The sequence below is a fragment of the Saccostrea echinata genome, unplaced genomic scaffold (assembly GCF_033153115.1).
Source record: "Saccostrea echinata isolate AGI-Se365-2 ecotype Australia unplaced genomic scaffold, CSIRO_AGI_Sech_v1 ptg000054l, whole genome shotgun sequence".
NCBI lineage: Eukaryota > Metazoa > Mollusca > Bivalvia > Ostreida > Ostreidae > Saccostrea > Saccostrea echinata.
Window position 1 is genome coordinate 25308430 of NW_026889803.1, and position 12419 is coordinate 25320848.

Sequence of the window (12419 nt, forward strand, 5' to 3'; positions counted from 1 at the left end):
AACCTAACTTGTAAAAGACTACATACCTTTTCACAAAGGAGAGATGACAATGTTGTGAGTGGAACCAAATTATTGATGACAAATTTCAAATACTTCTCAACTTCCTGTAAAACAAAGTACATGAACATTAAATACAGACCCTGAAACGTGCTACTACCCCAAAAAAGCATGCGACTTTCGTGCACTTTTCGTTTCTTGCAAACCGTGTAGCGTTTCGTGTAAACTGTGCAGCGTTTTGTGCAAAACGTGTAGCGTTTCATGAAAACCATGCAGCGTTTAGTGTAAGCTCCAAAGCGTTTCGTGCAAACCTTGTAGCAAGTGTGCAAGAAGTGTGTGAGAAACGTGCGACTTACGTGTAAGAACCGTGTGAGAAACGTGCGTCTTTCATGCAAGAATCGTGTGAGAAACGTGTAGGATTCATTCGGAACTCATTTTATTTTAAATATGGCTATTGATAGATCAACATGTCATTCTGTGTTGTTTGTAATAACTAATATTATTCGAATATAGTATACTGGTGGTATTTTAAGAGAGAAAAAACTACGGAAACAACAAAATAAAATTACTCAGTTATGTATTACATATTTGTTTGATTTTCTTTCTTTTTTATTTAAATAAAGAAGATAATAATAAATAATAATAAAGATATGTTCAAAGTAATTAATTATGTGCACATCAATTTTAAGGTATTTGATTCAATACATTTTTTTAAAGGGAGCAATACTGAACATTGTTTTTAAAAAAAATCATCAATAATCCAGTCTTGTCCTTTTCATTCATTTATTTGAATCTCTTCACCGTTTTACAGTTGTGGTATATAGATATTATATTACAAAAACATATGGATGATTAATGCAAAATAATAAATAGATAAGGCAGGCATGAAATATAAAATACTAAGTTTATTGCATTGCTATAAATGTGAAGTATGGGAATTCTAGGCTGGGAGCACAATTAATTTTTTTTTCTTTATAAACGAACATAATTTTCTTATATTACAAGATTGTGATACAAATAATTTTTAAATGATGAGTCATTTATAGTTTTTTTATGCATAAAATTGGTTGATTAATAATTGTCTTATAAATGAATCATAATTTACAGGCATCGGCAAATACAAGGTTAAATATTTCCAGGGGGGGGGGGGGGGGGGGGTCAAATGTCAACACAAACTTTGAGTTTTTGTTATTAACATGTTTTTATAGATAATTTTCTTTTTAAGAAAAATATTGCTTTTTTTGGGTGGGTGTGCCTTAGGCACCCCTTAAAAATGTATAGGAATCTTCTTTACACTTCCGACACTCTTCTTACGACTGTGATCAAGGTCAAGGACTGCGATCACGGGCTCCGTGTGCCGGGAACTGAAAACTTGTTCTGCTACATGTATTATCTCTTGTCAATCATAGCTAAGATGATACCCGACAATAACGTTTGATTTTTGATTCTTGAAATTTAATAGTTGTATTAGTATTTAAAGGGTAAAAATAAATACCTGTGGATTTTATTTCTTAAATTTATCAGATTCTCTGTAAACAGTGAATTAATTTGCCAGTGTATTTGTGAATAATAAAATATAAAGAAAAAAATCCGGAGTAATTATATATTAGTTGTTTTATTAATCACGCAGTTCTAGAGCATATTTTTTAGTTTTTAGGACACTGGACATGTATTCATGTATATAGAATGTATTGTTAAGAGCTGCGACTATTGATTACATTTTTTTTTGTCTAGACGGGATTTGAAATCAAGGATTTTACAAGGTGGTGGATATATTGTTTTTATTTGATAAACACAATGTCTCAAAATGGAGAACTAAAGCATTACAATAACTATTCCCCCGGCTTCTCTACCATATTAAATTTTAATGATAAGTCAAGATTTGATTCTGTAATGAAGCGATATATTTACCATTCTAATTAAAGTGCAGTCAATGAATTACATGTATCTGGTCCCGCTGGAGATATGGATATCCTTTTTTTCTTAGAACAAGCATTTGTTTCTATAATAATTTTTTCCCAATGGCATACTTACTGAAACAAGTGCCAGTTATATTAAGCCATGAACAGAAGTAAGATCTCAGTAATCTTACCCCCCCCCCCCCCAATCCTGCACGATGTTCTTATTTGATTTAGTGTACATATTACATTTGCAAATTATAAACAGAACCTAATTCAATCAAATGATAGTATTTATTTACTAAATCAAAAAAATAAATCAGTCAATCAATAATAAAAAAAAAAAAGAAAAGGAAAGAAAATCAATCCGTTTTAAGAAATCATACACAATTTAATCAATTTTTTTTTTCAAATCAATAACTGGGTTTATTTGTCAGTAATAAAATGATTTGTTAATATCTAACTATAATTGTAAAAACATTGAATGCTGTAAAGATTATGAATTACAAATATAATTATTTTTTTTTTTAAAAATATTGTTTGAGAAAAAAAATTTCTAAAAATTTGCACATTTTAAAAAACATAGGTAATCAAAGATTACGAAGCTCACCTCAACGTATGTTATCTATAAGTAAGGCAAATTTCACATCATATTTTTTTTCTAGTTAGGGAACATCCCAAGATCAATATCCTTGCAAGTTTGGTTTAAGTAGGACTTGTAGTTACTTGGAAATAGACCTGCTCAAAAAACTTTTAACCTGTTTAGTAATCAAGTGTAGTAGTGTCCATCCCTAGATGCATCATCCATGCAAGTTTGGTCCAGGTAGGGCTTCTAGTTTCTTGGGAATGGACCTGCTCCAAAAACTTTAACCTGGTCACTCATCTGAAAAAACTAGGTCATATCCAGCATCCGAAGCAAATGTGGTAGTGTCCATCCCTAGATGCATCATCCATGCAAGTTTGGTCCAGGTAGGCTTATAGTTACTTGGGAATGGACCTGCTCCAAAAACATTAACCTGGTCACTCATCTGGAAAATCTAGGTCAGATCCAGCATCCAAAGCAAATGTGGTAGTGTCCATCCCTAGATGCATCATCCATGCAAGTTTGGTCCAGGTAGGGCTTATAGTTACTTGGGAATGGGACTTGCTCCTAAAACTTAAACTGGGACGACGGTGTAGCATAAGCTCATCTCAACTTCGTCGAGGTGAGCTAAAAAATGCACCTGCTTAATTCTGTACTTTTTGTGAAAACCATCATTGCAGAAATAATATATGTTTATCAATGAAGGGCAAATTGGACATGAAAAGTCTCTGAAAGGCTGTTATTGAAAGCATGACATGTATTAAGACAAGACCCCTATAAAATCTGCCATTTGCAATGTACTTTCGGTTTCAGATCTTAACATTTGGACAAAATAAACAGGGAAAACAACTTTCCAGAGGCTATCGAAGTTTGGAATACAAATGCATGTAGGTCAGGATCTCTGTCATAGGCATTCGTTTACTTTTTAACCTCGCTAAAATCGTTCGTAGCGTAGGGATACTTCATATCTTATTCCCATCAGGAACTTGTATTTAGTATTTGTAAATCCATGAAAATCCTACTTATTGCTTGAAAATCACATTTAAAAATACATTTCTGATCTTGTTTTGTAACCGAAATTTTGATTTCAATGCATGTATAAACAGAGGACTATATTTCATAGTAAACTGATAAAAATTAACGTTTTAATATTTCCAATCAATCTTGCAAGTGCTATTGTTTACATATTAGCAACCTATCTCTGATTTGATCCTTGCTTTCTAAGGTATTACGTGTTAACAAAAGAGAAGTGAATTGTCCCGAGGAGTGAAATAAGAAATTGCAAATGGTAGTGATCAGAGGGGGGTGCCATTGAAGCTGGTCAGCAGCTTACGAGGCCAACTTACGTCACCTAGAAAAATACTGGCTATTTTTTATTCCTTTCATCAGAAACTACTTAAAATAGATAGAAAATGTCACTCTTCATCAGATTGCTGAAGCATTTAAAATCAACACATTTTCTAATGTAAAAAACATTTCTTTTTTGTTGATGTTTCATTCTATTTGGTTCAATGGAAATCTTGTGATTTAATTTCAAAATTAACATTTCATTAAAAGGGAGCACTCTTACCAACAAATTTAACATCAAAAACATTGTGAAAGTTTCTCACAATTACTTTCCCTCTTCATTTTTCAATGATATGCAGTGCCTTATCCATTCATAAAAAATATCTCCCTAATACTTGACAGTTTTCTAACAATGGTTACAGTAGCACAAGTTGGTTTGTCAGTGCTTTCTAAATTCTAAATTTCTAAATTCTTTGATGGGTATAATTCTGCTTTAACAATTTACACACCAAAGTACACATCAATTTCCATGACATTGATAGTTATAACTCTTTGACCAGATTTTTACCTTCATCTGTTTCCTTGCAAAACTTTTATCATCTGATTCTCAACACCCTAGCCCTGAGTGTCATGATTTGAACAAACTTCAATATACTCTACCTGATGATGCTTCCATATAAATATGACCAATCATGGCTTTGCTGTTCTTGAGAAGAAATCTTAAAAGATTTTCCCTATGTATTCAAATGTAAAACTTTGATAGCACATAGTGGCCCCACCATACCCCCTGAAGTCATGATTTGAACAAACCACTAGAATATATATTACTTGTGCATGCTTCCATATGAATATGGCTAACCATGGGTTTTGTGGTCCTCAGAAAAAATTTTGTTTTTATATTTCTTAGTAAAAGTTTGATCAACTATATTGGCCCCAACGGGTCATGATTTGAACAAATTTTAATCTATCCTACAAATTTTAATCAATGCTTTGTTATAAAGCTTTCACATGTTTTATCTTTTCAGACCCAGTGGTAGAGAAATAGATTTTTAAATGACCCTATCCAATTTTCTCTATTTCTTAATTATCTACCTTTGGAAGAGGGTGTGGACCTTCATTTGAACAAACCTAAATGCTCTTTACCCAAAGAAACTCCATGCCAATTTTGGTTGAAACTGGCAGAGTGGTTCTGGAAAAGAAGATGAAATTGTAAAAAGTTCAGGATGACAACAATGACACCAAATTATGATCAGGAGAGTTCACTTGAACCATATCAGCTAAAAATCTTTTTTTTCTCTCTTATTCACATAGTCAATAATTTTGATTTCGTTTCATTTTGTGTCAGTATATGAATTAAGTCTTCACCATACACAAAAATAAGAAGAGTTTACTGTGGAATCATCATTGTCGTGGGGGATCAATGTTCGTGGATTTCATGGGTAGCCCTTCCCCACGAATTAACGTCCCCACGAACACTGAATCACACAATCATTTAGCGCAGTTAATGTATGTATCTTAATAAGATATGCAAGCTACTCACGAAATTACATCCCCATAAACCAGTCAAATTTTGGTTACCCACAAACATTGACCCCCACGAACAATGATGATTCCACCGTAAATAAAAGAATCATGGAAAAGTAACGATTATTGCTTCAAATAGCTAGGTTCACTTTATAAAACTGGCCCTTTGGATATACCAACTTATTTACTGACATTCTATATCCCAGTTCAAATATCCATATTAAGTAGAGACTTATAGTGCTTTCTTTTCCAGTATCAAAGTTTCCTCTGAGAGTCCAAGTATTGGTAAACTGGCCTAGTGAAATTGAACTGTTCTTGAATTTTGTAGAGAACAGAATAGATGTATTTGAGTGCCTTCCACAAAGAATTATAACATGAGCACAACTCTCAATCCAAAAAATAAAACTTTTTTATTATTATTTTTGGAAACAATTCAATCTTTCCATAATTGCACATTCTGAATCAAAGGTTGTGCTCTTTATAAAACATTGAAAAACAGCTTCAACTTTTGGTCATTTTTAAAGAAATTTTCAAGATATGGGAACAATGACACATTTCTTGGTGTCATAATGCATTGACTAGTCAGAAAATGGCATTTTCTATAGATATGCAGTTATCAAGGGTCCAAGTGACATATCAGCATTGTCAACTAAAACTAATCAGTACTGATTTTTCAGAAATTCAAAAAGGTTGTAGGTGAACATTGATTTTTAACAAAGGAAATTCAGGTAAGCTACTGCCAATATCTGAGTTATATAATTTGATAAGATGAAAAAATAATACTTTTAAATAGAAATGGGTATAACATTGTAGCAGGAAAATGTATGGGGAATCGAACCCGGGACTCCTTATCCAGGCCAATACCAATGATCAAGTCATTACAACATGACAGGGAACAATTATTCTTAATCCTTAAATCTGAGGAAAAACATGATGACTTTGACCTGATCTGACTATAATAAGATGGTCAATTTAAACTTAAACTGAATTGATATGCCATTACTTACTGATGTATTCTCTTCTCGATTGTGTGAAAATTTTATAAATTTTTAACTACAATAAATATGAGAATCTCTCTTTAATCTAATTCAGTTGTTTACGTGAGTTCACCTGACAAAATTCCATTGTTTATCTTTGTTAACCTGCTAAATTGTTAACCTTGATTAATCCGACAAATTCAGTTGTTTACCTGACAGTGTGTTAATCTGACAGTTGTTTACCTGTGCTAATCTGACAGTTGTTTACCTGTGTTCATCCAACAATTGTTTACCTGTGTTTATCTGAAAATTGTTTACCTGTGTTAATCTGACAGTTGTTTACTTGTGTTCATCCAACAATTGTTTACCTGTGTTAATCTTGATAGTTGTTTACTTGTGTTAATCTAACAGTTGTTTACCTGTGTTAATCTGACAGCTGTTTACCTTTATTTACCTGAAAATTTCATTTGTTAACCTGACAGTGTGTTAATCTGACAGTTGTTTACCTGAGCAGCAACAGAGGTGGACCTTTTAAGTACATCATACACGAGATCTAATGCCATGCAGCTTATGCTGTTGGCATATCCATCTTCATTCTTTATGCTAAAAAAGTATGTGGTATAATTCTCTCAAAGACAGGAAGGATAAGTAGTATTCAGCATTGCAAAGTCTCATTAAAACTGAAAATTGTTTGTACAATGTTAAGCTAGGGAGCAAATTTCACTAAACATTTATATCAAATGATATAATGATAGTAAAAACTGCATGGAGGTAACAGCTATGAAAATTCTAGTATTTCAAAATAGAGAAAATGGAATTTATAAACTATGTAACTAATTGCAATGATTTTACCCTTCCTGTTTCCTCATGTCTTGTAGCAGATAAACTAAACGATAGAGAATTTCTCTGAATATGTAGACAAAGCAACCTCCAAGTCCACCATCAAAGTCCTGTAGCAGCAATCTGCATATGAGGCAATACATGAGCAGGATCCGTCGCTTCTCATGTAATCTATGGTCCATAAACAGTCTTAGTGACAGCTCCTCTAGGATCTTTTGCAAGGAGTCCTTTTAAAAAAAATATGAAAAATACACATCCAGATCCAGGGTTTGTACAGCCAAGCAACATTATTTTTAAACACTTTGGGGCCGTTTTTCAAGCACTTTTGGACAATACAATCATGCAAATAAAAACCAGAAGTCTCTTATGAGACTGTAGCTCTACTGGTTTGAACTCAGAGAAAAAGTAGCACTTGGACTTGAAAGTATGTAGCAGCAATAAAGAGAATAATGATCCTTGGTTTTGTCTCTTTTTGTGGCAAGATTTATTGCAATCAGACTAAAACTGTAGGAGGAGTAAACTTTTGAAAGAATTTTACCGATTTTTTTTTTTATTTTAAGTAACTAGGTCAACACCATTCATCAAAATAAAAATAAAGTCTACAGCTACAGCATATGATAGCCCATCAAATATTGTTCAATTATCATAAACAGATTAAAGTACTTACAAAGATTTCAAAGATTTTTCCCATTGTAGGTATTAATAACTAGATATCATTGAGATGGTGGCCATCTCAAAGTGCCCCGCTTTCAGCAACGAACATGAAAATTAATGTAAGGTAGCTGAAAAGGGTTTATTTTGAAGAGGAACATTTGTGTACTATTACGGGATGTGTTGTTTGAGTCTAAAGGGCTTCCATGTCATCCTTGTTATAATAAACAAGAGGCCCATGGGCCACATCGCTCACCTGAGCACATTGGCTAGGCAAAAGCACAAATCAGTTCAGTATTGAAAAGATTAGGGGGGGGGGGGGGAGGGGGGAGGGGGGGGGGGGGGCTTGGGCTTGAATTTTAAACTACCTGATGATGCTTCCATGTCAGTATAACAAATGGCTTTGTTGTACTTGAGAAGAACTTGAAAGTTTTCCCATATATTCCTTTGTAAAAATTTGATCCCCCACTGTGGCTCCTCCCTATCCCAGAGGTCATCATTTTAACAAACTTGAATCTACACTACCTGAGGATGCTTCCATATCAATATGACTAAACATAGCTTTGCAGTTCTTCAGAAGAAATATTTTTTCTATATGTTCTTATGTAAAATTTTCAATCACCCATTGGGCCCCACCCTACCCCCGGGGGTCATCATTTGAACAAAATTGAATTTACACTATCTGAGGATGCTTCCATATCAAAATGACTAAACATGATTTTCAGTTCTTGAGAAGAAGATATTTTCCTATATGTTCCTATGTAAAATTTTCGATCCCCCATTGTGGCCCATCCCTATCCCCAGGGGTCATCATTTAAAAAAACTTGAATCTACACTACCTGAGGATGCTTCCATATCAGAATGACTAATCATGGCTTTGCTGTTCTTCTTCAGAATATATTTTCCTATATATTTCTATTTAAGACTTTGATCCTCCATTGTGGCCCCGCCCTACCTCTGGGGGTCATGATTTGAATAAATTTGAATCTACACTACCTGAGGATGCTTCCATATAAATATGACCAATCAGGGCTTTGCTGTTCTTGAGAAGAACATTTTTTAAAGATTTTTCCTATATATTAATATGTAAAACTTCGATCCTCCATTGTGGCCCCGCCCTACCCCCAGGGGTCATGATTTGAACAAATTTGAATCTACACTACCTGAGGATGCTTCCATATAAATATGACTCATCAGGGCTTTACTGTTCTTGAGAAGAAGATTTTTAAAGATTTTTCCTATATATTTCTAAGTAAAACTTTGATCCTCCATTGTGGCCCCGCCCTACCCCCGGGGGTCATGATTTGAACAAACTTGAATCTACACTACCTGAGAATGCTTCCATATAAATATGACCAATCAGGACTTTGCTGTTCCTGAGAAGAAGATTTTTAAAGATTTTTCCTATATATTTCTAAGTAAAACTTTGATCCTCCATTGTGGCCCCGCTCTACCCCCGGGGGTCATGATTTGAACAAACTTGAATCTACACAACCTGAGGATGCTTCCATATAAATATGACCAATCAGGACTTTGCTGTTCTTGAGAAGAAGATTTTTAAAGATTTTTCCTATATATTTCTATGTAAAACTTTGATACTCCATTGTGGCTCCGCCCTACCCCCAGGGGTCATGATTTGAACAAACTTGAATCTACACTACCTGAGGATGATTCCATATAAATATGACCAATCAGGACTTTGCTGTTCTTGAGAAGAAGATTTTTGAAGATTTTTCCTATATATTTCTAAGTAAAACTTTGATCCTCCATTGTGGCCCCGCCCTACCCCCGGGGGTCATGATTTGAACAAACTTGAATCTACACTACCTGAGAATGCTTCCATATAAATATGACCAATCAGGACTTTGCTGTTCCTGAGAAGAAGATTTTTAAAGATTTTTCCTATATATTTCTAAGTAAAACTTTGATCCTCCATTGTGGCCCCGCTCTACCCCCGGGGGTCATGATTTGAACAAACTTGAATCTACACAACCTGAGGATGCTTCCATATAAATATGACCAATCAGGACTTTGCTGTTCTTGAGAAGAAGATTTTTAAAGATTTTTCCTATATATTTCTATGTAAAACTTTGATACTCCATTGTGGCTCCGCCCTACCCCCAGGGGTCATGATTTGAACAAACTTGAATCTACACTACCTGAGGATGATTCCATATAAATATGACCAATCAGGACTTTGCTGTTCTTGAGAAGAAGATTTTTGAAGATTTTTCCTATATATTTCTAAGTAAAACTTTGATCCTCCATTGTGGCCCCGCCCTACCCCCGGGGGTCATGATTTGAACAAATTTGAATCTACACAACCTGAGGATGATTCCATATAAATATGACCAATCAGGACTTTGCTGTTCTTGAGAAGAAGATTTTTAAAGATTTTTCCTATATATTCCTATGTAAAACTTTGATCCTCCATTGTGGCCCCGCCCTACCCCCAGGGGTCATGATTTGAACAAACTTGAATCTACACTACCTGAGGATGCTTCCATATAAATATGACCAATCAGGGCTTTGCTGTTCTTGAGAAGAAGATTTTTAAAGATTTTTCCTATATATTCCTATGTAAAACTTTGATCCTCCATTGTGGCCCCGCCCTACCCCCGGGGGTCATGATTTGAACAAACTTAAATCTACACTACCTGAGGATGCTTCCAAATGAGTTTCATCTTCCCTGGCTCTGTGGTTCTTGAGAAGAAGATTTTTAAAAGATGCCATTAATTTTTCACTAATTCTTTATTATCTCCCCTTGAAAGAGGGCATGGCCCTTCATTTGAACAAACTTGAATCCCCTTTACCCAAGGATACTTTGTGGCAAGTTTGGTTGAAATTGGCCCAGTGGTTCTTGAGAAGAAGTCGAAAATGTGAAAAGTTTTCAGACGGATGGACAGACAGATGGACTACAGACAAAATGTGATCAGAAAAGCTCACTTGAGCCTTCGGCTCAGGTGAGCTAAAAATGGCACAAAAATCACAAGTGCTCCATACCCTCTATCAAAAAATGGCTCAAAAATCACGAAAGTTGCATATCCTTTATGAAAATTGTTGCTTATCCTCTATCAAAATATGGAAGGAAAATCACAAATGTTCCGTACCCTAAGTCAATTGGTAAAGTTTGAGGCTGACTGGACTTAAGAGAAAGAAATTATGCACCGAACAAAGATTTTAAACAGAGAGTCTATTTTTTACCTTGACCCTTGACCTAGAAACTTTGTTCAAGGTCACTGCACATCTATTGACCAGTGGCACTGTGAGTGAAGTATGAGTCACATTGGACCAAAGGGAGAGAAGATATGCTCCAGACAAGGATTTTTCATATAATTCTGCTATGACCTTAACCTTAGACCTAGAAACATATTTCAAGGTCACTGCACACCCTTTACCCAAAGACACTCTGTGGGTGAAGTGTGAGCCAGATTGGGCCAAGGAGAGAGAAAAATATGCTCCAGACAAGAATTTAATCAGAGAGGCTATTTTTGACCTTGACCTAGAAACTTTGTTCAAGGTCACTGCACATCCATTGACCAGTGGCACTCTGTGAGTGAAGTATGAGCCACATTGGACCAAGAGGAGAGAATGTATGCTCTGGACAAGGATTTTTCATATAATTCTGCTATGACCTTGACCTTAGACCTAGAAACATGGTTCAAGGTCACTGCACACCATTTACCCAAAGACACTCTGTGGGTGAAGTATGAGCCAGATTGGGCCAAGGAGAGAAAAGATATGCTCCAGACAAGAGATCCCGGACAGACAGACGGATGGAAGGACGGACGGACAGATCACTATAGGGCACCTGCAGAGCGGGGCCCTAATTAAAGTAAATAATACATCATATATTTCTCAGCTGCTTAAATTGTGTTAAAGTTTTACAAATGCCCATCTGCTGCTTTGTTCATTGTATTTTTTTTAATGGTTAACAATGCTACAGCCTCAAAACATCAAAACACTTAGTCACTCATTATTATGTTTATTCTTTAGACTATAAAATTGTCATCTTAGTGAGACATGACACTGTAAAAATAAAAATAAAAATATATATATTGTACAGTATCAAATTAGTTTTAATTTCTTTACACCAATTTTATTTTGAAAGTAATGGCTAGCCTACAAGACTTTAACCTACTTAAATTTTAATCTACTATTCAATCTGACAAACTATCTATTGCAATTAGAGGCTAGACATTCTCTGCTTAATTCCCAAGAGATATATTTAACATCTGCTTGATCAAAGATGCTCTAACAGAAATGTCCTTACACTAACTCATTAATTAATCTCTAATTTGATGTGCAATTTTCTGTTACCAAAATTCTCCTTGACCATTGGTTGATAATTACACCCATGAGAGAAGTGGAATTTCTCTTGTTATTCACACAAAAGAAACATTAGATTTGTTACAGATTGTTATATAGTATAGCATGAAAAAAATGTGTATTTTCTCGATTTAACTTTTTAATAAGATTACTTCAATATTCTTACACCTGTTGGGATTGTGTGATTTAAAGTTAAAAAACATAGTTTATTTTTATTTCAGACTTTTAAATAGGATGTGACACACCTTCTACCTAAGATGCATCAATTGACCAAGTTTGATGATTCTATAGGTCTAACTCCTTACCCCTTAATGCCAAGATTTGATGCACTGG

General features: G+C 34.7%; 1 protein-coding gene across 1 annotated transcript in view; it reads right to left on the bottom strand.

The window, feature by feature from the left end:
* The window catches only part of LOC133205686 (serine-protein kinase ATM-like), a 244053-nt gene that overhangs the window by 147088 nt on the left and 84546 nt on the right, over positions 1-12419 (bottom strand). Inside the window, exons 25-27 of the mRNA XM_061341539.1 lie at positions 7119-7333; positions 6773-6869; positions 27-104 (exon numbers count right to left, since the gene is read on the bottom strand). Of these exons, the coding sequence (XP_061197523.1) occupies positions 27-104; positions 6773-6869; positions 7119-7333 (390 nt within the window). The remainder of the gene's footprint in view (positions 1-26; positions 105-6772; positions 6870-7118; positions 7334-12419) is intronic.